Source organism: Amphiura filiformis, chromosome 17 (assembly GCF_039555335.1).
Source record: "Amphiura filiformis chromosome 17, Afil_fr2py, whole genome shotgun sequence".
NCBI classification, from domain to species: Eukaryota; Metazoa; Echinodermata; class Ophiuroidea; order Amphilepidida; family Amphiuridae; genus Amphiura; species Amphiura filiformis.
In genome coordinates this window covers 52,268,178-52,295,725 of record NC_092644.1, presented here as the reverse complement: position 1 = coordinate 52,295,725, position 27,548 = coordinate 52,268,178, and the positions used below count along the sequence as shown (strand labels likewise).

The following is a 27,548-nucleotide window of genomic DNA, read 5'->3' as shown; positions in this document are numbered from 1 at the left end:
GTAATATAAATAATTATGAACATAAGTCTTTCACTAATTTGCGTTGTAAGTTTTAAATATGGATGTATGAATGAGTGATTTGATTTGGTAAAGGTTATTGTGGTGTGTACACCAGTAAGTACATTATTTCCATTTCTTGACATTTACATTTGATGTAAGAATAGTTTTCCATTCACTATATTTTGTATGTTATCTTGCCCAACAGTATAATTCTAAGATGTAATTTAATTTCCAAGTTTAATTTCTGTTTGAAATTTGAATTACCAAAGGTAGAATTTCAAAAATGATGTGAACAAGAATCATACTTGTGAACTAAAAACATCAATTTTGGACATAGCTACTAATTCTGGTAAAAATCTGGTTCCAAGCTATTTTTTTCATATAAAGACTGCACATAAAGTAGCTTAAAGTAACGCAGGTGTTATAATTAGAGAATAAAGGTATTGTTTTTAGCCCCTGGAGTGCATCTATCATCTCATATAACACGGGCGACATCATTATTTTAAGTAAAACAACGAGGCGGCCGAGTTGTTTTACGCCAAAAATAATGATGTCGCCTGTTATATGAGACGATAGATGCAACGACAGCTGCTAAAAACAATACCTTTATTCTCATTCTTAAACACTTCAATTCAAGTAAAAATATCATACAAATTTTAACCAAACTAAATCCTACATTTTGCAAGGAATTACCTAGGGCTTAAAATCGATCAGTCCCGTTGTTACTGTGCGCCTCAGATTGGTCCAAATAGCAAGTACCCGTATCGCGTCGACGCACACACATGCTGTCCCGTGTAATATCGTGTCATATTACACGGGTAAAGCTGGGTAAGAACCAATAAGATTGCAGGAACGTTCTCAAGTGTTTAAGAATTATGCCTGTAGCTTCTTGACTAATAATTTTTTTCACAATATTTCAACATAGAAAGAAGAATGGATAATTTGCATAGATTTTGATTAACAGTACAATAGTGCTTTTAAAGAAAAGTACAATGTACCTGAATTTAAAATTTGCCGTTTACAGCGATCAATGGTTATTACACAAGCATTGTACGTAAAACCTGCCATTAACTTCACAGTGACTTCAAATCAATAAAAAAGCTGCAACTTTTTAATTCAGGTATTTTTCTTTAAAGACACCGCTGTGTTGTTAATATTGAATGAAATTGGACTAATGGGGTATCAAAATACGCATACATAAATTGCCCTTCTTTCTATGTTGAAATATTGTTGAATTGTTGAAAACAATTATTAGTTCTGAAGCTATAGGCATATTTATAACAGCTGCGTTACTTTTTGTGCAGTCTTTTTTTAAATTGTGATTGAACGCGATATCAAAATTGTGGTACTTTCAATAACCTTAGTTTTGTTTTATTTAATCTTCTGAATTTTTAAGATTAAATTTTTTTAACCAAAAGAGAAAAGGGATCCAGGATGGAGCTCTGGGGGCAAGAATTTGTGACCCGGTGCCCAGTGAATGTAACTTTTTTGTTTTAAATTCTGGATCCATGAGTGAAATTGCAAATGTATCTAAAAGATTATGTGAAATGAATTTGTGTACTTGCCCACTATTTTCTGTAGAAATAATATTATAATAAAAAATCACACTTGTAAAAATATTTGTTTTTCTGTTTTTATTTGCATTTTCATATTTAGGCACCATACAGAATTTTTCAACAAAAACACATTGTTCAGCTTCTCTGTTTAATAGTATTCCCTCCCTTTATTCGGATTAAACACATTGTAAACTGCTCATGTTATACCAAGCTATTTACAGTGCAAAGTTTGGTAATACTGTATTAGTCAAAGAAGAACTTGGAAATCTTCCATTTTTGCTTCAACAGTCTTGGAAACTTTCTACACAAATACCCATAATTTGGAGGCTAATTACTGGATATGATTTTGTTGTAGTGCAAATGACAAATATCAAATCATTTCAAGTGCCCATATTTTTTACACCTAATAGGGTTGTAAATTGTGATGGGAAAAAAAAGAAAGTATATTGATTTTTGTCATTTGCACATCAACAACAGTCATTAAACTCATTCATTAACATCAAGGGTATTTTGTTATTAAAAAGTTTCCCAAATCAAACGTAAAATATAAATCATCATTGGTAGCCCAGAATTGCTCACCATTGATTAAATTGACCAAACCAGTGCTGCATAGATGCGCGCACATTAAGGGATCTGGAATGAGCGTTTCGACAGTATTTTTTGTGTGACATGAGAGCACATCAGACATACCAAATTGCATTTTGAATACGAAGAATGTCTTCCTGATATCAAATAATTTTCATTTTTTGAAATTCACGATATAATACAAATTTTATGACAAATTATTAAAATTTGATATTTTTCACATTTTTAATATATAACAACAGTCCTTGAAGTAAATTTTATAAATCTAATGATATATTCTTAAAGTGTATGTAGCTGGGAGGAAAAGCCGATGATCAATTCAAAATGTTGACCTTCCATATTGAAGATATGGATTTTTTTCTTTAAAAGACCCATTTTCTTTTGGTGTTTTGGGGAACAAAATCCATATCTTCAATACGAAAGGTCAAAATTTTCAATTGATCGTCGGCTTTTCATCCCACCTACATACACTTTATGTACATATCATCAGATTTATAAAGTTTACTTTGAGTACTGTTAAATATCAATTTTTAATCATTTGCCATAAAATGTGTATTACATTGCAAATTTCAAAATAGCTGGGAGGAAAAGCCGACGATCAATTCAAAATTTTGACCTTCCATATTGAAGATATGGATTTTTTTCCTCAAAAGACCTATTTTCTTTTGGTGTTTTGGGGAACAAAATCCATATCTTCAATACTGAAAAGGTCAAAATTTTCAATTGATCGTCGGGTTTTTCATCCCACCTACATACACTTTATGTACATATCATCAGATTTATAAAGTTTACTTCGAGTACTGTTAAATATCAATTTTTAATCATTTGCCATAAAATGTGTATTACATTGCACTGCGCCATGATTATGGTGAAGGTCACTGGTTCAAATCATTTGTTTGAAGCCAATCGATAAAATCATGCAGGGCCTCTATACCATTTATGAATGAATAATATAGACATTGTAAAGTATGAACATTTCAAAGGTGTGTACATGTATACTTTGTTTCACCTCCAGTTTGGTAATCAATTGATGTAGGTGCATGCTGGTTGCAGTATTGAATTGTCTGCAAAGGCAGTTTGTCAGCAGGCTTTATAAAAGTGTTATAGCAATAAAATCGCTACCAAACTTGAAGTGAAACGAAGTGTAGCTCTTAGTGTACATAATTGGCATAATGTATTTCAAACTATCATACTTTGAAGTTTGACAGCTGCTTTGGCACAATAATCAATAGGGTGCTTGCACGGAAGATCATAAGTTCAAATCATCCTCCACGCTCCAGAAGACATGCAAATGCATGGAGTACAATACCAATCACCTGTTTAACTGGTTTTGATCAAAGTAATTCTTTGTACTCCATGCATTAGCATATCTTATGGAGTGTGTCTGGAGGATGATTTGAACTAATGACCTTTCGTGCAAGCATGCACTCTATAGGTACACTATTTTTCCCCAGCTGAGCAACATGCAAACATGGCAGTATGCTGGCACAGTACAAATTCTCACAGTCTAATCCTCTTTCCTCACTCATGGTTAAAGGGAATTATTTGTAAAGCACCTGAGGTGAAACTAACCACTTTTCTAATTGGGTATATTGCAGAGATCCATAAAATACCCCATATGGAAGACATGACCTTAATGTTCCACACAGGGAGTGTGAATTTCAAATTTGGTTACCAGTATGGGTGACTCCATTTGTTATCTACATTCCCTGTGTGGGAAATTGGTCATTGTCTTCCATTGAGGGTGTATGGATTTCACTTGGAATTGCCCATTATTTGTGTATGTCTGCCACCAGAAAGATTCAACTTAATATGGGAGATAAGTGTCATCCTTATGAATCACTTTCCAAGTTATTCCTTCTTGTGTGAGCCATTCTGAGTCTATAGCCTGATGTGTTTCCAGCATACATTGAGATGTCTTCTTGAACTATTGTCAGTCCAGTCCAATCTTCCTGGAGACGTTCTGTTACAAGCAGATGTTCTTCATCATGATACTATAAACTCAAAGAACCAATAAATGGTACCTGAGCCCTTTGAACCCATACACACAGTATTGGTTGTGTGAGGTATCCTATTGTCATGGTGGTATCTCCTTTTGGATTTCTTGTAAACCACTGGTCCAATCGTCCAATAGACATTCTGAATCTGAGACAAGTGGATGCTCTTCACCATGACTCACAAGAAAGATTTCTTTTGCCTGCATCAAAAAATTTAAATTATGAAAAGCATGATATTCACTTCCTGTCATTGATTTTGTGGGTAGAGCGTCAAACGCATATTAACTAGAATTACGTATAGGCCTATTGTAACATTCGGGGATGTAAACCTTCAGGAAATTTCCTGATTTCAGGAAATTTTGCTATACAAAGTATAGGGAAATACACATTTTCAGGAGATGTTAAAGCAGTTTCAGGAAATTATGTCAGTGCTTGTTTTCATCCCTGAACATTGTTCAATAGACCTTTTAAGCAGCTGACCAAAATCTTTGGAAATTAGTGCAGAAAGATGTTGCTGCTGTAAACGTGTACACCACAACCAATCACACTGGTGACAGCATGTCTGATGAGCGTGTGGGATGATTGTTACCACCAATTTTGTTGATTACATGCTTTGCTGACTGGACACAGCGTATTGATCGGTGTTCACTGCATTGATAAATACAGTTTGTCCACTCTGAAGTACAAAGTGACAATGTGTGCGTATACAATGCGCGTGCACAGTGCGCAGTGTTGCGTCTCTGCTGCAGGTATGTGTGCCTTCAAAGTCGGCATAATGTGTTCGTTCGCGTTGGTACTTTGTACTTCAGAGCAGACTGACTGTACATGTACATGTTCAAATCACCAGATTAGTTGGAACAGTTTTTGATGTTCACATGATCTCTGTATTTTTCATCCTGAAAAGGTCTATGTTATTTAACTGATCAATTCATGATTTTACCAGGTTGATACTGACCCTACTTATACCAAAATGAACACTCTAAGCTACTTTATGTATTTTCAGGTTCAAAACTGTTTGTTATTTAATGGCAAAGTAAAAGTGGGCCACAAATGCAATATATAACAAAATGGCATGAACTCAAAAGGGCATTATTAGATCAGTTCAATTTTACCACCAGGCATTTCTTTTCATCAAAAAAAAGTGAACAGCTCCCTTCTGTTATTTACCAAGTATTAAGATCTTGATGAGCTAACAATGTGCATTTTGTGGAGTTAATATCATTGGATTTGAATTTTGATTAAAAAAATATATAAAAAAATAACAAGTACTACTAAATTTGAATAATTTTACTGACCTCTGAGAGCAGTTTGATTGCAGTAGTCAATCGTTCCTGAGGATTGTCTTCTAGAAGCGAGTGAATGAGAGCCACTTTCCTGAGTTGCCATGCTATACTAGGGTAATTAGATGGATAATGGTATCTGGGAACAAAAGAAAATCAAAATACTCATAAAGACTGCTCATGTAAGTACTGTGTGTCAACCGGGGACAATTACCTACAATCAACAAAATGAATGTTGGCACAATCTGGCATACTAAATGTAAATCGTCACTCCTCTCCCCCAGTTGAATGTTGATAAAAGCACTTTTTCCATTGGGCGCTCCAGTCTCCCCAACATTGATTGAGGGGGAATAGGGGGAAGGAGAAGGTTTGTAATTCTCATCAAACATAGTTATACTAATTTCACTGAATTATCAGAGCAGCAACAAAGAGTTGCAACATATTGTCAAGGTGTGCCAACTTAATTTTGTTGATTGTAGCTTGCCAGTTATCAAATACACAATGCTTGTTTCTCTCTGCAGGTGCTGCAGATCTCACACCACCAAATCAGAGTCCCATAGAGATATGTGCTAAATTTGCCTTAAGAAAACGACGGATGGGAAAAAATATAGGTTGACCGTCATTATTTTTTGCGACTGGCCCTCAAAGTCTACAATGCCCGGGAATTGCCTATTTTACAGGCAAAGCCATGCCAGTGTTTCTGTAAAGAAAAGGCTGCTTAAAATCATTAAAAGTTATTTGATCTCTCCCATCTGTGGTACACTTGCAGGAAATAATATTATTAATCATGACCAATCCAAATTTGGCTAAAATTATGCAAATTTCTGCTCATTTTAATGCTTAAATTCAGAGAAGTGAAATTAGGGTGCACAACCATATAATTCTATTTGGTGGTGTGAAATCTACAATGAGGGTGCGTTGGTTTTCACTGTGAGCCGTAACTGCGGACAGACAAAATCTGTGGACAGACAAAATCTGAGGTTGGCCTCGATTTTTAGACCCTGATCAACTCAGAAGTAAATATGCATATAAGACCTTGTTAAAATTTGGCATCGGTTATGGATGCAAAGACCTTGTTTAAAAAATGGCATCGGTTATGGGTGCAATACCAGTCCTCGGTGAAATGTCAAACCAGTGTACAAAAAGTCCATGGTGTAACAACAAATTTCAAATGTGTGTCTTCATTAATAAATGTGTAAATTCAAAATGGGGTACTGATGTCTTTTCAGGGTGAATACGAGTAGGGTGTGTGTGCTTGTCAACAGGGTTGCTAATATGGTGGGGGAAAACAAAAATATTTTGCAACAGTTTTGGCAGCCCTTGGTATCAATAAATTAGTTTATATTTGCAAAGTAAATATGGACACAATAAGGAAAATATAAAACAAACTAGTCAAATTCACACAACCCATTGTTGGCTAGTATCGTGTAACTAACCAAGGCACTGCCACAGTTATACAATACCAATCATGAGCTGCTCTGGAGTTTGACAGAATTGTCAGATGTGAATTAGTTTTTTTATTTCCAACTTTTAAAACAGTAAATGAGTCAACTATTACTTGTATGCTTCCAATGTTTCATCACCAAATTCTGCAGCCTTTGTCAGATCTTCTCCCAATTCCACATATGAATCAATAAGAGCATCCAGGGTCCGGACTATGATGTAATGGTGTGGTCTAAAAACCGCTCTCTGAAGAATGAGGAATTTATTGCACAATTCTATACCTTCTGAAAACTGTGTTAATCGGTTAAGAAAAATGACTGTAATCGTTCAATTTAAAGAGAGAACATAAGAACATACTTCATTAAAATTATAATAAAATACATGATCTGGCACATTGTTTTGGAATAGTTATATTTAATATCTGCCAATTATTATTATTAACCCCATGGACAGTGGACACTACTGCCTTTTTTACAGTGCCCCTGATTGGTTAATTACATGATATAATCATCTCAGTAACCAATCAAAATAGAGCTTTCACATATTATGCTTTACATGTATATCCCCTCAAGCCCTACAGACTATTCTTACCATATCTCTGATTGGTCAATACATGATATACCCCTACTTGTAACCAAGCAAATTAGTTCTTTGATACCAGTAACTTGGCAGGTGCCCATTAGAATAATGTTCAATCAATATAAAAGTTTGTTTTTTTGTGCAATAATTGAGCTCCCTACCAGTGCACTACTCTTTCCTCTTTGTCTTTTTATGAATTTGATTTAAAATGTGTTTTTATAATCCCTTTTTCTTTTAAATATGTTTTTTGATGTAGTAATATATTACTTTGAAATTGTACATAGATATATACATTTTTATGTTGTATTAATTAATGTGTAAATTTTGATGTATATAAATTGTAAATTGTGTCGCAATTCAGTGTTTTAATACTGCTATGACATTCAATAAATATACCTGAAATATACCCGAAATATATAATGTAAGCCTCATTTCTATACATAGCCTATCAGTAGTTCTGTCACATTAAGTGGTTCAATTTGCCACAAAGACTCAGGAATATATAAATTTCACAATTAAACATTGAGGTTTACTGATAAAGTTGTTGCTTAAAAGTGTTCAATGATGTTGTATTAGGGATGCACCATTAGATTCTCGGGGCAGGGGGGGTATTAAAATTTGGGTCGGGCGGAATTTTCTTTGCAGCCAAAGGTGGCAAAAACCTTTTTTTCACTGCATTCGCAGACTTTTTTTTTCAATTTTAATGTATACCTTTATACAGAGTTGGGTGGGGCAAAAGCTGTTGTTTTTTTATTTTACTCATCAGTGAGGTAATTTTTCATCCACTAATGGGCAAATGTGGTTTTTTTTTATTGGATTAGTGGGCAAAGTTTTTTTTTTTTCAAAAAACTCCCATGCCTGGAAATGGTGTGCCCCTTAACAACAGTATTCTCAAGGGCATGCAACTGCACTACAGTTCTTGGGAAATAGGAATATCTGTGGATGTCCTCATGGTCCTGGAGGGCATTGAGAATTGTTCATTTCTATGACAAGAGCATCAACTTGCTGGTTTTAGGTATCGGTCACTGGGGGTGTCGACTGTCGATCATGTTGTTGGTGATCTTATACATGAGAGCTAGACCATCCTTATTTATTACCTGTGATCCTGTGTTACACATTACACAATTCACTGAGCATGAGTAGTAACCGCTTTACAAATTAAAAAAAATAGTAATAACCAGGTATGATATAATACAAAAGGACAGTTTATAGGTGGTTGCTATTGGGCAGTTTGTGGTGATCACAACCATATATTCTTATTCAGTGGGAGTGGCCTAGTTTGTAGATACAAAATCTGATTGGACAACTGCATGATTTCGGGCGTCATCTATCAGGCGGTAGATGACCCTACGTAATCACAAGTATTGAAAATGTGAAACACATGTGAAGAGTTGCGAGTATGTTGTGTGTTGTATGTATAGACCTAGTGCGTAATACTCACACACACTTGCAGTATGCACAACTGAAGATTTGTAAAGAAGTTTTGTTCGTAAAGAAGTTTCGTTCATTTTAGAACAATTGAATAGTTTATAGTTATTGATATAATATTTAACCGACTTAGAATGTGCACCGGCATTCACTACACAAAAATTTGGTGCTACCTGTCATCTATCATGGTACAGTATAAATAAAAACAAAAAATTCCTATCATTTATTCTTTAAATAAAAACAAAGGATATTTCCATTATTGCTAAGTTCTTCCACCTCCTTTAGCATATCTAAGCTTTGCTTTTCTAAATCTTGTTCACTTTGCTGCTTGGTTTGGTCACTTGGTTTGGCATCTTTAACTTCCTTTCCCGATTCCATTTTCTAAATGAAAAAAAACCAAAAATGTAAACATAATAAAAATATGGTATACACACAGTTGTCAAGTTAAAGTGATCATACAGGAAAATCCATTGGTTCACAAAGGCATTTCCTTGGTGGCTGGAAAAGCCTGTGGAATTCTGATGCCAAGTCAGAAAAACATTTGTGGATCCAGGTTTTAAAATGGGGGACCCAATATGAAATATTCTCGGCTTGCTTATTTCACCAAATTTTTTTCCATAATGAAAGTTGGTACCCCGTCAGAGTCAAAATCACCAAAAATATTGCCAACAAATTATTTCTCCCAATTTATTTTAGAAGAGGGGGTGTACCCCCACTGGATCCGCTTCTCTTATTTACCATATAAAATCAAATTTGTGCATCTCCATCATTGTGTCAGACATCATTTTAAAGCTCAAAACAGGTCTTTATATATCTTGGTGAAGAAATCTAATGCTTGTTTCATACTTTCCTGCCGCTCTGACGAAGATTTTTGCTTCACTACACAGTCATACCAGAAATGCTAGCGGTGACCAGCAGCAAGCCGATATATCAATCACTCCACTGCTTTGTTTAAAGCAGCAGATCTCTAGGAGTTGATTTCAAGTCAACTTGTATGAGAACAAGAAACAATTTTGGAGGTGCTGAGTGACAACATTGGCTTTCATAGCTGCTGCTCAGTGGTATGCCGCTCCACTTGCAGAAAAGTACAAGCAGCATGATGAAGTGTCATGCCGCTCAGCGGCAAGTGGCATAAAGTTCAAAACCAGCATAAACCTTCATTTTGAAGACAGCAGTCTTGTTTTGATTGATGGGTCACATTGCTATGCTTATGACATACATTTTGTTGATTTGCAACAAACCTGATGTTCCTGACATCTATGGCAAATACATGTGAAGTGAAATTGGTCCATTAATTTCTTCTGTCTCTCATGAGTGGGTGCTAGCAATTCACAATATGAAATCACACACTACATGTAAAAGCAAGAAAAAACATTTACTAAAATCTAATATTACCAACATGTAAGAGACTATCTGTAGAAAACAAGAAAAAACAACTATAGTCTAACAACTCGGAAGTACAAATTAAATAGACCTCGGAAACTGGAGGTAATTATTTCAATGCAATGCGTGTGTAAATCCTTCTTTGGCTCGCCAACTGCTGCACGACTTTTACTTGCCCAGCACACCACGTTCTTTATGCGTCACATTTTTAACACACAGTGCGTGTGGACGCAAAGCATCGACCACCGTGCCACAGATTTACTTTTGTACTTATGAGTTGACGGACTATATAGCAAAGTCTAATATTACAAACAGCTGCAGAGAACAAAATTTGAGATGCATGAAATGAAACAGATTGTTTTGTTTTGATCATATTAACATTGATTCATAAACCTTTAGCATATTGATAATACAAGTGTAGTTGTGACAGCCATACGGAAAAGTGATTACATAATCTCTTACAACGGGACAAAAACTAAATTTATTGTAAATTTTTTTGAAAAAATTCACATTCAAATAATTACCTCTTGACCAGCCTTGATTTCCATTATGCTTCTGATTTCTACAACATTGCCATCAAACACAGCTATACAGTTTGCTTCACAGCTATGGTTAAACATAGAAGCCCTACAATGAGCAATACAAACAGAAGAAATGTTAACTTTGTCAGTCTGATATTACAGGAGTCATCTACAACATAGCAAAATATGTTTTCAGAGTCATGTCCAAATAGAGTTTTAACTTTGGAAACCCACTTACAGAAACTTGCACTAATAATAACTCAAGTGTAGAATCCAATTGCTTGCATAAAACTTCACTTGCAGAGTTCCTTGCAATATTTCTCATATTCTACTTTTGGGCGAAAATGCGAAGCATTTTTCGTCCTTATTATGATGGGTTTTGGCTTACTTATTTCCTCACAGCGTTGCAGAATAAAAATAAAATAATCGTGCTGTCTATGTAATCAGGAAACTACAGAGGCGATAGTGTAGGCCTACATTTAAATTTGTCATTACTACTTCATGTTGATATTCAACCAGCGCTATAAAGTTGTCTTACCAAGGAATGTGTTTGTATTAAAAGAAATAATTGTTTTAACTAGAATTACTTTTATGCAAATCCGAAAATTGCAACAGATATTTTTCATTTCTTTAAGATTTAGCGGTATTGCCAGATTGTACGTACAGTTGGGCTACATTAATAGCCTCATTATAGTTTTATTGATTCTGGTAAAATACTTGCCTGTATGTGCTTGTTGTTCTGCTATAGCGTATAGAATATGTTAATGATACTACAGTCAATTAATTTATGTCAACATGAGGGGAGGCTGTCGGATTGCTCAGACCAAGAATGTTTGCTTATTGACCAATTTACCAGGAGAAAAGTCAATAACTGGTTGCCCTTTATCTGCTAACTTGGTTGAACATGGTGTGGTGGTATACAGCTGTACACGTTGAAGTCAATGTTCAATAAATGCCAAATGTTGCTAGCAGTAGAATAGTTAAATAGGCCTACAGCATGCAATGACAAAAAAGTTCATGATGTCGTCATGCGTAGATCTTAAGATGTTCTGGGCCATTATTGGCATAACCACAACCGTATTAATCAACCTTCTTTTGATCTTCTTCTGTTATGACTTTCGGAACATCATGTAATGTTTTGAACTTTTGAATTCATAGTATGGCCGTCACATCTCTAATAAGATTGTTTTTTTTTTTGTTTTTTTTTCATTTCTTCGATAATTTTTTTCATTTCTTCATTCATCGATAAAGAAGAAATGTTTTTATCTAGGCCTAGGTGCAATTATTTTTGTTTTAACGAATAACCGCGGAACGACATTGACATGTAAAACAGACGTAGACCTATCATGTAAACATTAATCATGATGATGGGGGCATAATTATGCGCATTATTATAGCATATAACATTCAGCGGAAACTATAATGAAATGTTCTCAATAAGTGCAAATACTACCCTGTCAGCTTTTAAATAGAAAAATTAATTATGCAAAGTAGAGCAGCTAACTATTGTTTTTTTAGGCATAAGGGTAGGTTCAGGAAATCAAGTATGTCTTACTTTAAAAATATGGCAGCTCCTATTGACTTCTGCTCCATATCTAGTACATCAAAACTATTGCATTCTATTTGACCATATATCTCCATGGCAACATCAACATCATCAGGGACTTTCGATTGTCTCAGATAACTCTGAAATGTCTCTAGTCCTGACAAAAACTGATGCTTAGCAAGATGACTTGTATCTGCAGTAATAAAGTAAAATAAAATAAAATAAGAATCAAGTCTAAATCATCAAAATAATGTCACACACATGTGCAAACTATTCATATACATACAATCAAAGAAACAAAGAGAGTGGGCCAAACAATTTTTATGCAAATTTAGCAACCGGCTTCAAACAACTTTGAACCTAACTTTGAAAGTTGCTTCGCAAGAGGCACATTTTTTAATGGAAATTCTGAGACAATGCTATCAATTTAAGTCTAATTAGATCTAAATCATATTCAATATAATCTTACTCTAATCATAGATTGATTAACTTTCTTTATCAATTGCTGACTCACATTCACATATCCTTCAAACTATGTCAAATTCTTGAACTTTCATTCCTAGCGCTAAAGATTGTGATCAAACTGAAGTTTCTACTACATAGTAGAAATGTATAATATTATTGAATACCATCACTACCTGAGACGATTCTCAGATCACTACAGCCTTTGGGCGGGGATATAAAAATTTCATTTAATATTATGGGTTGGCCAGGCTTATCTTCTTTTGTGCTGACTGTATTGGTCTGAATAATTTGTATTATTGTTGTACAAAGTTTGCCCATAAAAGATTAATTATATAGCAAAAAGAAGTGGCAATACATACATGTACATAAGTGGAACATTTTGTTTAAAATGATTTGATCTCAAAGAAAAGCTCATTCAGAGCAGTGTATCAACACTCAACAGATTATAGGTCAAATTGGATCAAATGATCAGGTGCAGAATCACTGCACAAAATCCCGCTTTTCAGATCTCAATATCAAAGAAAAAAATAATTGAATGTCATATGCATTCTTCCATACTTACTAGACTGTAATTCGCTGACTTTTGATGGAAAAGCAACTGTTTCTACAGTTTTGTTTTCAGCTTTTGTAACAATAGTTTCCTGAAAAGGATAACAGAACCAAGTCATATGACTACTATATCAATGTCATCAATGTACATACACACATAAATATAATCAAAACATGATCTTTTACATGTTTTACCTGCTTTACTTTCAACGTTCTTAGATACATTCCTTGCACATTAGTTTTATATTTTGATCCCCCTTTCCAATCGGACACATGATACTGTTGCATATTCTCATAAAAAATGACAGTGCTATAGTCTTGGTTGTAACAATTCTGATTTGCATCTGTCTTTAAAGTAACAATGGTTGCAAAAGCTTTTCTGATTCTGACTGACCATCTATCATTACCTCACTTTCTGACTGACCATCTATCATTACCTCGCTTTCTGACTGACCATCTATCATTATCTCACTTTCTGACTGACCATCTATCATTACCTCACTTTCTGACTGACCATCTATCATTACCTCGCTTTCTGACTGACCATCTATCATTACCTCACTTTCTGACTGACCATCTATCATTACCTCGCTTTCTGACTGACCATCTATCATTATCTCACTTTCTGACTGACCATCTATCATTACCTCGCTTTCTGACTGACCATCTATCATTATCTCACTTTCTGAATGACCATCTCTTATTACCTCACATCTCAACTGTGCCATCCTGGCTAATAATCTGACAGAACTTGAGGGTACCAGAGGTGATAAATCTTGAAGTCCTTTGCACTCATTCTTGTGGAATGTCTCATCCAATTTCTGTAATAAAATCAACCGTCAGAACTATACATTAATACACCCACCTTTTATTATATGTCATCAACTGAGTTGGATAGAGCAAAATAGCAAAATGATTTGTTTAGCAGAGACAAGAAACAGTAAAATAAGTAATGATTATCGACCAGCAAAAAGTCTCAACGCTCAATTACATATTGACACTATTTTCATGTCAAACAAATTTAAACTGTATTAATTTTCATTTAACAGAAAATAATTAACAAAAAAAAAGGGAGAAAAAATAAATTTTCACTTAATTTTGGAAATATATGAAGATCAAACAATGTTTTGCCTAAGTGTCATTCAAATGTCAATTTATCCCACTGGAAGGCAAAAAGGATCCACAAACAACCAAGCTTTCTGTCCTGACTTGACCAAAACACATCTATTTCCAGCAACACATTCATGCCAAAATTATTTAGCAATCTTACTTTGCACTCCTCTCCACAATATCTTGCAAATTTACATCTTGAGCACAGAATGACATCATCCACTGAAAGAAAGAAGATGATGGCTTAGTCAGGCCTCACTACTAAACTGCTTATTTCGGTACCACATATGCTTGTACACATCTCAGAAACATGTCTGTATTTTTAAAACAAAAGCAGCTCTTGTGTCTGGTAAGGAATCTTTTTTACTACACTAAGTAATGCTAGTACAACAGCAACAAAGCACGCATTTATATAACGCCGTAACATTTATATAACGCCGTAACATGAGGAAACACGGCGTCAGCGCTTTATCAAAATAGATCTTAAATTACAAATAAACATTCCAACAACAAACACATAAAGCCCGGGACACAACGCAGCATGAAACACATGATGAGGGAAGAATTAAATGCAAATAAATGATTTTTTGTTTGCCTCTTGAAAGAAGCAACTGTTGTAGAGTTTCTAATTGTAGCAACTGGTAAGGTGTTCCATATCATTGGGGCAGCATTTGTGATGGCATGATCCCTTTGAGCAGGGAAGGTTCTGGTGACAGATGTGGTTGATCACATCCCAAATGCAGGTTGATAGACGGAATGTATATTTGAAGGAGTTCAGTACCGGCAAGGTAAGTGGGGGGGGGGGCTAGTGTAACTGCAATTATCTATATTTAATACTGAAGTCAAATTCAGTAAGTATTTTATAATGCTGATGTGCACAGCCATCTCACCTAAGATTGGTAGTGACATATCAACATGTGTATGTGAAGAAGCATTAAATTAATGTGCCACTTCTGCATACAACAAATTAATCTCTGATTTCAAGAATAGTGCAAGCATTTCACTACCAAACTTGCAACTTGAGGTGAGAAGAACTAGCTAGGGCTAATTAAGGGGTTGTGAAACAATTATGTGTACCTCGTGGTATTGAATTCTCAAAGTGGTCTGCCCAAAATCGCTTGCCCCCACCCCCTTTGGTTTGGCTGTGCCAAAAATCTTCCCCTTTTGACATGCCAAAAAACCTTTGCCCCCCCCCTTTCGATGTGCCAAAAAATCTTTGCCCCTCCCCCCTTTACACACTAAGATTTTGGGGAACCCGAATTTAAAACCTTAAATTGTCATAATGCGAGCGCAGTGAGCAGGAAATTTTGCATATTTGAACATGTTCCTATGTTTTCCTACACCATTTTAGGGCGTGATTTAGAAACGGTACCCAAAATATCTGTGCCAAAAACCACTTTCCCCCCTCCTTTCGAACTGCCAAAAATTGCTTGACCCCCCCCCTTCGACCTGCCAAAAAAATGCTTGCCTCCCCCTTTTTTTAGCCTGCCAAAAATATTTGCCCCCCCTACAATGCACCACCCCAGAGGTACACATAATTATTGCACCACCACCCCTAAGTCCTAATATTCATCACAATTACAATAGATAAAATGAACAAATAAAACGTGTATAAAATGCTGATATTTGGCCCAAAAAAAAGGGCTGCTAATTTTTCGGAATTGCATGGTGTGTGAGATATTGTCCCCGGACAAGGTAAGTGGATTCGTGATGAGGTACGTTTTCTTGTTTCAACGATAGAAGGATATGAGATGTAGGCTAAAAATATCATACACATGCGCTGTGGTTTTCTTGAATTCTTTAATTCGCTGGTATCGTTTCAGACTGTCTTCAGAATAGCATGCATGGGCAAAAATATCAAATACAAATTATTATCCACATCTTGACTACTTGAAAAGTAATATTAACTTTTGATGCTATTAATCGGGGGGGGGGCACTCCCTATCTGAAATGGCAGGGATGTGCCTCGCCATGTTCAAAGTAGGGGGCATTCATCAGGTCAAATGTTCAATTACAAAAATATGGGGTCATTCAGTACACAACCTGAAAGTAAAATGGGAGTCATTGAGTACAGGATTGCCAAAAGAGTATCATTAAGTACCGTACACATAAATAAGTGCCAAACTGCGCAAAAACAACTTGGCCAATTTGGAAATGTGAAAAATATCATTATTTCAGGAGGAGAACACAAATACCACCTAAATTTGGTAATTAAAAGGGGGGTCATTGGGTATAGCAGGAAATAGAAAAAGGGGGTCATTGAGTACATGAATTTTTTTTAAAGGGGGTCATTGGGTAATAGGTAGGACCATATCACAAAAAAGGGGGGTCATGGGTACTACAAGCCGGTTTGAAAAAGGGGGTCTATCCCTAGTACAAGGAACTTATACGATGTCCTCATTCACAAACTGATACTATCTGTCCATCGTATAAGACTGTTACCGCACAGCAACTGGTTGAAGGAATATTACACAGTCAAGAATAGGCTCCATCATTTTTTTTTTTTTTTTTCTCCCAGTCTCCCAAAACATCAAAACATCAAAAGCGTTGCACTTATACTTACTTAAGACTGTCCTTTTTCATATAACTTAGACAAAGTAGGGCCAACTTGCCTAGAAATGGTCAAATTTTGGCAAGAAATATCTCTGTGTAATCCTATGTAACTCCCATATCACATCGTTATCGGCGATCGAGGTTTTTTTTTTCTGAAGTTTGGTTGGTACCCACCAGCGTCATGCATGTGACGTGACACGTCTAAAATAAGCGGCGGAAATCGGGGATCGTTAAAACGTCAACAAATTTCAAAACATAGAAAGCAGTAAACTTATTGGCGAGCGGTCCGAATTTTGAGCCATAAGTTTACGTGGTGAACTAGGTCTATCCCGAGGCACATGATGCATATCGAGTGTCATGGAAGTGCCCCCCGGGCTATTAATACAATTATGGTATCATTTTAAAGCTTATTGTCTCGTAGTGCTTATATTTTTATTCAAACCATGATATGTCAAAAATATGACTTGTTTCTGGTTTTGTCAGAACGGGTCACAAACCGTCACATAAATTGCAAATCATGAAATTGATAGAAGTATAAAGCTTACATTCTACAAAACAGTAGTGACAATAACTTTCTCTTTCACTGGCCGACAAAATCCACGCAACTGGTTGCTCTCTGAGTAACGAGTCGCCAACAGGGATGTCATATTTTGCTCTAACCCCACGTTGAGAACCTAAATCTGGTTGCTTTTCGTGTAAAAAGACCTCGATTTTGTCACTGATCTTCAACATGTTGAATCGTGTGCCAGTGCCCCATCGGAAAAATAGACTGGTCTACTTTGTAATAGGTGATGGTTAAATTTAAGAGAACTATTGAAAACATTAAAAATTACACAAAGCATTCAAATTTATATTCAAAACATATGTTTTATAAAGTTATTTGAAGAAATTGTATTTTTATCGCTGCATATAAAACAAAACATTACAAATAGTAATCACTTATATCACCCTATCATCTCTTGACAAAGTGGACTCAACCAAAAATAGGAAATCCCTTACTGGCGAAAACAAAAACAAACGAATTTCGCAGTGAGGGGATTTCCCGTTCCTGTGTGTCAAATTCTGCAACCACAAGTGACGTTGTCCAGCTTTCTCGTGGTTTTCACACCAAAATTAACTTCAAACGAGCTAGGAGAATGTCTGACTCGATAATAGATATATTTGCTAGTGCAACCCACGGGCGAGGTATTCGAACAAAGCGAGATGTGAAGCCAGGGGAGCTGCTTTTACGTGATAAACCTTTCTCTTACATTTTGTACCACGGCGGATCGATTTCAAATATTAGTCAACAACACACTGTGATCACTGTCTTACTGAAAAGTAAGTTGGCTATCTTTGTCCTTATAGGTGTAAACAAGGACCCTCTCAATAAAAACCAAAGATGAACCTGAGTAAAGCTGCTAATCTAGTCAAAATAAAGTTACATCAATATTTATAGACATGCATGTTCAATTAAAATATTAAAATAAAAAATTATAAAAAGTCCCATCAATGCATCATCATCATGACCAGTCATAGACCTTAAGCATCATATTCCGAGGAGCTGAAAGACACCAAATTGGTGTTTTATGACCTTTGACATTCTTTTGTGGCAAGTGACATGGTCTTTCAATTCACACCGAGTGGCCTTCACAGGCGTGACTATGCTTCAGTGGTCATGAAAGAATTCAAAAGATAACCTCTGCCACAAAAATCCCGAGCTATTGTCTGAAACTCACCTTGGAAGATGTATCCTAAGAACTCAGTCTTCAAATGATAGTCAAATTAGTCATATATGACCAATAGATAAATGACCTATCATTGACGACTGAGTTCCGCAGATCTACATCATGACCATCTCTGGTCAAATTTTCATTTTAAAGTAATGTATCATTAAATCTACATGTCATACTTTTTAGGGGTTTAATTTGAATGTTTTCAATTCATCTCATCTCATCTGTATAACTAACTGTGTGTAAACCTCTGAATGATGCTTGCATTAAATTTTAATTTTTACTTTTGGTTTGGTAGTGGTCTTTAACTGCTGACTTAAAACTCTCAAGTCTCAAGGCTATTGCAATTTACCACCGATGGAGGGAGCTCATTCCATCAATTAACAAGGCCTAACAATGCAATGCAAACGTCTTATGACATAAACGACCAACGTGTATGACCTCTTAATAACTCGATCTATAATCAAAGAAAAATATACCGTACTGACGCGAGTATAGTCCCACCCCGTTTTTGGGTGAAAATGTTTCAAAATTGGGGGTGGGACTATACTCGAATTAAAAAAAAAATTAAAAAAATTTCGTTTTAGTAGCACTGTCCTGGACCTAGACCTAAATGCTAGGATCATTCATGGTTGACCTAAAAAAAAAAAAATGCATTTTGAAATCATTAATAGAGTATGACATGAATACAAGTTATCAATTTTCATATTAAAAATACAAATATATCTTGAAATTTTTTTTTTTTTTTTTTTTAAGGTCAACCATGAATGATCCTAGCATTTAGGTCTAGGTCCTGGGAAACTCCAAAGCCGAAAAAATAAATAACTTTTTTTAATTTCTGAAATTTTTCGAAAATTTGGGGGTGGGACTTTACTCAAAGGTGGGACTATAGACCTTTTTCCCTCTATCCCACAATGCACTATTCCAGGGGGGTATGACGTAGTTCATCAACCTCATAGATCGTGTGCATCCGATGGTCTTTGCCATACCTTTGCAATTATTTTGTCTTAATATGGGCATACTGATTCCATATATGCGGATTATCGTAAAGGCCATCAATGTTACTAATTATGCAATTATTGAATACACGAGTGATGCAGTTACGGAGCGATGCAGAACATCTGTGTAAGAGATTGTGTTTACATTTTATTTTCATCTCCGAAAAAAAAGTGAAACGGACGCCAACAAAATATCACGGCGTGTCCCGTCATTAGTTTATTACCATTAGGTCTATAAAATGTATACAAAGTTATAGTCCTCTTGCTCTATGAAAAAGGGATGTTTATCCAGGACCAATTACTATAATTACCCCCTTTAGCCAAATTAACTCCCAGCTGGACAAGCCCACCCCAATGATAAACCACAGTAGACAAGCCAAAAGATAGAAAATTGTTATGTAATAATGGTATTATGGAATCTGTTGGCACACTTTTCACAGAAAAATTCACACCATGTTGATAGCTATATAATAGGGCATCAGCAGGGGATAATTGGTGGGATTAGTGGTTTTGATAGTAATTCCTTTTTCGTAGAGCAACCAGAGTATAGGTTTCAATAGCAGGAAACTTTTTTGTCCATAAGGCATAAAAATGTTGTTTTTTGCCCCCGAAAGGTATTAGTGATCGCGGCGCCAGTATCGTGATTATCGGGGATTCCTTTTTTGTGATGAAGGCACCAGCCGAAATGTCCGTATTCAGAATGTAATGAACTTAACTCTGTACTCCCCCGGGGAGATGATGTAGTTGGCGACACTCATACCCCCCTGGAATAGTGCATGATGGGAAAGAGGGAAAAAGGTCTATACTAGCGTCAGTACGGTAGGTGGCACTTAAACTTCAAAATGACAATATGTTGGAACTCTTCATTACTGACAGTTTAGTTGCAGTGTGCTTTTAATACTTATTAACTTTGTCAGTCTGATATTACAGGATTCATCTACAACATAGCAAAATATATTTTCAGAGTCATGTCCAAATAGTTTTATCTTTGCAAACCCACTTACAGAAACTTACATCTAATAATACCTGAAGTGTAGAATCTAAATTGCTTACATAAAATCAAAATTAAAAGGTATATATCTGACAGTAAAAACTAACATTTTGTGAAAAAGAAATCAAAATTCTTATGGAAATGTTACAATCACTGTCCACCCACCATTTTGGACAGGCAATTTGCTCCTGGGACAGGGTAAATTAATTCCTGTATGATTATGCTAACTTCTAAAATTAATGCTTGAATAAGTTCTCTGAACTCAAAACAAGACCAGACAAATAAATCAATATAGCAATAGTTATTTGAACTGACCGAACACCCAAAAGGGATAGAGGTCTGGTTTATGTTCTTTAGGGTCAAATTTTGGACAGGCAGTTTTCGTGAAAATGATGGGCACTTTTCAAATCCTAAAGCTAAAAGCTAAGACCCTGGTTACATTATGGCTTTAAGGAATCAAAACACAGACTACAGCTCAATAAGGTCTAAAAAATTGTTTGATTTTGATAAAAATTGGCCCGACCCTAGACTTTTTTTTTTCTTATCTTTTTTCAAAAAAGTAAATAAATTTAAATTAAAAATTAAAAAAAGAGGAAGAAAAAAAGTTCCAAAGCCTTAATCATACGCAATTTACAGCTTAAAAAGCATGTGTCAAAAAATGCCTACCGACCTACCCTAATTCTTTTTTATGTTACGCCAACCAAACAATTTTTTTTAAGCATAAGGGTAGGTTCAGGAAATCAAGTATACGTCTTGCCTCAAAAATATGGCAGCTCCTATTGACTTCTGTTCCATATCTAGAACATCAAAACTATTGCATTCTATTTGACCATATATCTCCATGGCAACATCAACATCATCAGGGACTTTTGATTGTCTCAGATAACTCTGAAATGTCTCTAGTCCTGACAAAAACTGATGCTTAGCAAGATGACTTGTATCTGCAGTAATAAAGTAAAGGAAAACAACACATGTGCAAACTATTCACATACACACAATCAAAGAATCAAAGAGAGTGGGCCAAACAATTTTTATGCAATACATTAGCAAGCAACAGGCATCTGGGGAGGGGGGTGGGGGGCACTCATGTATAAAAGTTGTAAGCATCCACGTGAAATGACTTTCAAAAATGGCCCTAAGCGAGGATGCAGAAAATTTGGCAAGCTATCCCTAAACGAGGATTTTACTCAAATAAAAACAATCTATATGCGAGGAATTGGTTTGAAATTTCCCCTAAACAAGGCGATAGGCCTACATTAAAAAAACAACCTGAGCGAGGAATTGGCTTGAAATTTGCCCCTAAACAAGAATAGACATTGCGTGTGTCGGTGTCATTCAGTGATGATGATCGGCTATTCAAGGCGCTGTTGAAGTCTGGTGTGTAAAATCGCTCAGAAAGCACTCTTTCATGCAGAATACTTAATCTTACTTTAAGCATAATTTTTTTTATTTTCAATTGCTGACTCACAATTATCCTTCAAACCATATCAAATTCTTGAACTTTCATTCCTAGTGCTAAAGATCTTGATCAAACTGATGTTTCTACTACATGTACATAGTAGAAATGTATAATGTTATTGTTCAATAACATTATACATTTCTACTATGTACCATCACTACCTGAGACAAATTAGTTATATTCGTCTCAGATCACTACAGCCTATGGGGGGATATAAAATTTCATTTAATATTATGGGTTGGCCAGGCTTATGTTCTTTTGTGCTGACTGTATTGGCCTGAATAATTTGTATTAATTGTTGTGTGTATAGTGTATCAAACACTCAACTGATTGATTCAAATTGGCTCAAATGTTCAGGTGCAGAATCACTGCACAAAATCCCGCTTTTCAGATCTCAATATCAAAGAAAAAAATAATGGAATGTCATATGCATTCTTCAATACTTACTAGACTGTAATTCACTGACTTCTGATGGAAAGGTAACCGTTTCTACAGTTTTGTTTTCAGCTTTTGTAACAATAGTTTCCTGAAAAGGACAACAGAACCAAGTCATATGACTACTATATCAATGTCATCAATGTGCATACACATACATTGTAAATATAATCAAAACATGATCTTTTATAGACTGCTTTATCAATTGTTACTTTCAACAACTTCTTAGATACATTCCTTGCACAATAGTTTTATATTTTGATCCCACTTTCCAATCGGACACATGATACTGTTGCATAGTCTCATAAAAATGACAATGCTATAGTCTTGGTTGGAACAATTCTGATTTGCATCTGTCTTTAAAGTAACAATGGTTGCAAAAGCTTTTCAGATTCTGAATGACCATCTATCATTATCTCACTTTCTGACTGACCATCATCATTACCTCACTTTCTGACTGACCATCTATCATTATCTCACTTTCTGACTGACCATCTATCATTATCTCACTTTCTGACTGACCATCTATCATTATCTCACTTTCTGACTGACCATCATCATTACCTCACTTTCTGACTGACCATCATCATTACCTCACTTTCTGACTGACCATCTATCATTATCTCACTTTCTGACTGACCATCTATCATTATCTCACTTTCTGACTGACCATCTATCATTACCTCACTTTCTGACTGACCATCTATCATTACCTCACTCTCTGACTGACCATCATCATTATCTCACTCTCTGACTGACTCTATCATTACCTCACTCTCTGACTGACTCTATCATTACCTCACTTTCTGACTGACCATCTATCATTACCTCACTTTCTGACTGACCATCTATCATTATCTCACTTTCTGACCGACCATCTATCATTACCTCACTTTCTGACCGACCATCTATAATTATACCTCACTTTCTGACCGACCATCTATAATTACCTCACTTTCTGAATGACCATCTTTCATTACCTCACATCTCAACTGTGCCATCCTGGCTAATAATCTGACAGAACTTGAGGGCACCAAAGGTGATAAGTCTTGAAGTCCTTTGCACTCATTCTTGTGGAATGTCTCATCCGATTTCTGTAATAAAATCAACCATCAGAACTTTAATACAGCTTTTATTACATTTATACAGTGGCGTAGAGTTGGATAGAGGAAAAATAGCAAATGGATTTGTTTAGCAGAGACAAGAAACATTGAAAGGAACTTATGATTATCAAACAGCAAATCAATTCTCAATTTTCAATTTTATATCGACACTATAGTTTTTTGCCAAAAATTTAAACTGTACAAAAGTATTATTTTCATGTCACATAAAATGATTAACAAAAAAACAACAATAATGCCAGTTTGTCTGAGCTCCATTTCTTTAATTATTATATATTTTCTCAGGCATGTATCCTCTGGATCCTCGCATTTAATATTTAATGTCTCATATTGACTGAAGTCATGCTATGACACAGCAGATAGGCCGCCCTCTCTAATTATAAAAAAAAAAACATGATTGAAAACTTATTTTGGAAACGTCTGAAGATCTGAATTAGCCTTGTACTTCAAAATCAAATGATCAATTTGTCCCAATGGAGGGCGAACTGAATCCACAAAGAACCAAGTTTTCTGTCCTGACTTCACCCAAACACATCTATTTCAAGCAACAAATTCATGTCAAAATTATTTTGCAAACTTACCTTGCACTCCTCTCCACAATATCTTGCAAATTTACATCTTGAGCACAGAATGACATCATCCACTGAAAGAAAGAAGATGATGGCTTAGACACGCCTCACTATTAAACTGCTTATTTCAGAACAACATGCTTGTACGCATCTCAGAAACATGTCTGTATTTTTAAAAAACAAAAGCAGCTCTTGTGTCTGATAAGGAATCTTTTTTACTACACTAAGTAATGCTAGTACAACAACAACAAAGCACACATTTATATAACGCTGTAACATGTGCAAACACGGCGTCAGCACTTTATCAAAATAGATCTTAAATTACAAATAAACATTCCAACAACAAACACATAAAGCCCGGGACACAACGCAGCATGAAACACATGATGAGGGAAGAATTAAATGCAAATAAATGATTTTTTGTTTGCCTCTTGAAAGAAGCAACTGTTGTAGAGTTTCTAATTATAGCAACTGGTAAGGTGTTCCATATCATTGGGGCAGCATTTGTGATGGCATGATCCCCTTGAGCAGGGAAGATTCTGGTGACAGATGTGGTTGATCACATCCCAAATGCAGGTTGATAGACGGAATGTATATTTGAAGGAGTTCAGTACCGGCAAGGTAAGTGGGGGGGGGGGGCTAGTGTAACTGCAATTATCTATATTTAATACGGTACTTAAAGGAGGATTTCGTGATCCTAGCATCCTCTTTTTATGACATTTTTCAGTAGATATCCACGAAAAAAGCTTATTTCCAAAATTTCAGTTGATTCCAATTTTGCGTTTGCGAGTTATGCATGATTATGTGAATACACTGCTCCATAGACAATGTGTTGTAATTTCGTTCTGGTGCACCAGAACGAAATTCAAATTTGGCGATATTTTTGCTAAACGAATTAATCTGCAAGAAATATTTGGTACATAAACATTATGTAGCCAGAGGTATCCAGTGGTGTAAAAATCTCAACTTTTTTTTGAAAAGTGGGGGATGAGGCTGTGGATCACGAAATGCCCCTTTAAGTCAAATTCAGTAAGTATTTTATAATGCTGATGTGCACAGTCATCTCACCTAAGATTGGTAGTGACATCAACATGTGTATGTGAAGAAGCATTAAATTAATGTGCCACTTCTGCATACAACAAATTAACCTCTGATTTCAAGAATAGTGCAAGCATTTCACTACCAAACTTGGAACTTGAGGTGAGAAGAACTAGCTAGGGCTAATTAAGGGGTTGTGAAACAATTATGTGTACCGTACCCCGTGGTATTGAATTCTCAAAGTGGTCTGCCAAAAATCGCTTGCCCCCACCCCTTTGGTTTGGCTGTGCCCAAAATCTCCCCCTTTTGACATGCCAAAAAACCTTCCCCCTTCGACGTACCAAAACATTTTGCCCCCCCTTTACACACTAAGATTTTTGGGAACCCGAATTTAAAACCTTAAATTGTCATAATGCGAACGCAGTGAGCAGGAAATTTTGCATATTTGAACGTGTTCCTATGTTTTCCTACACCATTTTAGGGCGTAATTTAGAAACGGTACCCAAAATATCTGTGCCAAAAACCACTTGCCCCCCCCTTTCGAACTGCCAAAAATCGCTTGCCCCCCCCTTTCGACCTGCCAAAAAATGCTTGCCTCCCCCTTTTTTTAGCCTGCCAAAAATATTTGCCCCCCCCTACAATTCACCACCCCAGAGGTACACATAATTATTGCACCACCACCCCTAAGTCCTAATATTCATCACAATTACAATAGATAAAATGAACAAATAAAACGTGTATGCTGATATTTGGCCAAAAAAAAAGGGCTGCTAATTTTTCGGAATTGCATGGTGTGTGAGATATTGTCCCCGGACAAGGTAAGTGGATTCGTGATGAGGTATGTTTTCTTGTTTCAACGATAGAAGGATATGAGATGTAGGCTAAAAATATCATACAAATGCGCTATGGTTTTCTTGAATTCTTTAATTCGCTGGTATCGTTTCAGACTGTCTTCAGAATAGCATGCAATGGGCAAAAATATCAAATACAAAATTATCCACATCTTGACAACTTGAAAAGTATTATTAACTATTGATGCTATTAATCCGGGGGGGGGGGGCACTCCCTATCTGAAATGGCAGGGATGTGCCTCGGCCATGTTCAAAGTAGGGGGCATTCAGGTCAAAATGTTCAATTACAAAAATATGGGGTCATTCAGTACACAACCTGAAAAAATGGGGTCATTCGGTAAGAAACTTTGAAAAAAGGATGGTCATTGGGGTAACAAAAAGTAAAATGGGAGTCATTGAGTACAGGATTGCCAAAAGAGTATCATTAAGTACACATAAATAAGTGCCAAACTGCGCAAAAACAACTTGGCCACCTTGGAAATGTGAAAAATATCATTATTTCAGGAGGAGAACACAAATACCACCTAAATTTGGTAATTAAAAGGGGGTCATTTGCTGCTCAGGGGGGTCATTGAGCAGCAAATAGAAAAAGGGGTCATTGAGTACATGAATTTTTTTAAAGGGGGTCATTGGGTAATAGGTAGGACCATATCACAAAAAGGGGGTCATGGGTACAAGCCGGTTTGAAAAAGGGGGTCTATCCCGAGGCACATGATGCATATCTGTCATGGAAGTGCCTTGTCTTGAGTCTTGAGTTTGGTACTGTCCAACACTCCAAGATGGAGACAAACGGCCAGGATGTGTGATCTGCGCTGTGGTTTTTGAAATTCTTGCTTAGTCTTGGTTGCTTAGATATTTTGTTACTGCTGTTTTGAAGGGTTCCGGTTTTGTGATGCTGATTAGGTGAGGTGGAAGAGAGTTCCAATCACGTATTGTCTTTGGTATAAATGAGTTTTATACCCCCCCCCCCCCGGGCTATTAATACAATTATGGTATCATTTTAAAGCTTATTGTCTAGTAGTGCTTATATTTTTATTCAAACCATGATATGTCAAAAATATGACTTGTTTCTGGTTTTGTCAGAACGGGTCACATAAATTGCAAATCATGAAATACAGAACTTCGAAGTAAGCTTACATTCTACAAAACAGTAGTGACAATAACTTTCTCTTTCACTGGCCGACAAAATCCACGCAACTGGTTGCTCTCTGAGTAACGAGTCGCCAACAGGGATGTCATATTTTGCTCTAACCCCACGTTGAGAACCTAGATCTGGTTGCTTTTCGTGTAAAAAGACCTCGATTTTGTCACTGATCTTCAACATGTTGAATAGTGTGCCAATGCCCCATCGGAAAAATAGACTGGTCTACTTTGTAATA

At 36.0% G+C, this 27,548-nt stretch overlaps 2 protein-coding genes and 1 long non-coding RNA gene across 3 annotated transcripts; all 3 read right to left on the bottom strand.

Moving 5' to 3' along the window:
• Positions 1 to 2,919: 2,919 nt before the first annotated feature.
• On the bottom strand, positions 2,920 to 7,148 carry LOC140138465 (uncharacterized). Its single transcript, XR_011857007.1, has 3 exons — positions 6,977 to 7,148; positions 5,434 to 5,557; positions 2,920 to 4,338 (listed from the first exon to the last, which is right to left on the bottom strand). It is a non-coding gene; the product is annotated as an uncharacterized lncRNA (long non-coding RNA).
• Positions 7,149 to 9,087: 1,939 nt separating this feature from the next.
• On the bottom strand, positions 9,088 to 17,743 carry LOC140137284 (N-lysine methyltransferase SMYD2-like). The gene is made up of 8 exons (XM_072158929.1): positions 17,541 to 17,743; positions 14,603 to 14,664; positions 14,040 to 14,153; positions 13,346 to 13,424; positions 12,328 to 12,511; positions 10,776 to 10,878; positions 10,110 to 10,217; positions 9,088 to 9,249 (listed from the first exon to the last, which is right to left on the bottom strand). Exons 1-8 carry the CDS (start codon positions 17,725 to 17,727, stop codon positions 9,088 to 9,090), a joined length of 999 nt encoding a protein of 332 aa, XP_072015030.1. The 5' UTR covers positions 17,728 to 17,743.
• Positions 17,744 to 21,428: 3,685 nt separating this feature from the next.
• On the bottom strand, positions 21,429 to 27,498 carry LOC140137283 (N-lysine methyltransferase SMYD2-like). The gene is made up of 5 exons (XM_072158927.1): positions 27,307 to 27,498; positions 24,293 to 24,354; positions 23,541 to 23,684; positions 22,603 to 22,681; positions 21,429 to 21,637 (listed from the first exon to the last, which is right to left on the bottom strand). The coding sequence occupies exons 1-5, from the start codon at positions 27,491 to 27,493 to the stop codon at positions 21,429 to 21,431; spliced, it is 681 nt and encodes a 226-aa protein (XP_072015028.1). The 5' UTR covers positions 27,494 to 27,498.
• Positions 27,499 to 27,548: the final 50 nt, after the last annotated feature.

Coding starts and splice junctions, on each gene's coding strand:
- LOC140137284 (XM_072158929.1), bottom strand. CDS start 17,727: ATGTTGAAGATCAGTGACAAAATCGAGGTCTTTTTACACGAAAAGCAA. Junction 14,154..14,602: donor ATTGTGGAGAGGAGTGCAAA/GTAAGATTGCTA, acceptor ATTTTATTACAG/AAATTGGATGAGACATTCCA. Junction 12,512..13,345: donor AGTCAGCGAATTACAGTCTA/GTAAGTATGGAA, acceptor TTATTACTGCAG/ATACAAGTCATCTTGCTAAG.
- LOC140137283 (XM_072158927.1), bottom strand. CDS start 27,493: ATGTTGAAGATCAGTGACAAAATCGAGGTCTTTTTACACGAAAAGCAA. Junction 23,685..24,292: donor ATTGTGGAGAGGAGTGCAAG/GTAAGTTTGCAA, acceptor ATTTTATTACAG/AAATCGGATGAGACATTCCA. Junction 22,682..23,540: donor ATGGTCATTCAGAAAGTGAG/GTAATTATAGAT, acceptor TGTCCTTTTCAG/GAAACTATTGTTACAAAAGC.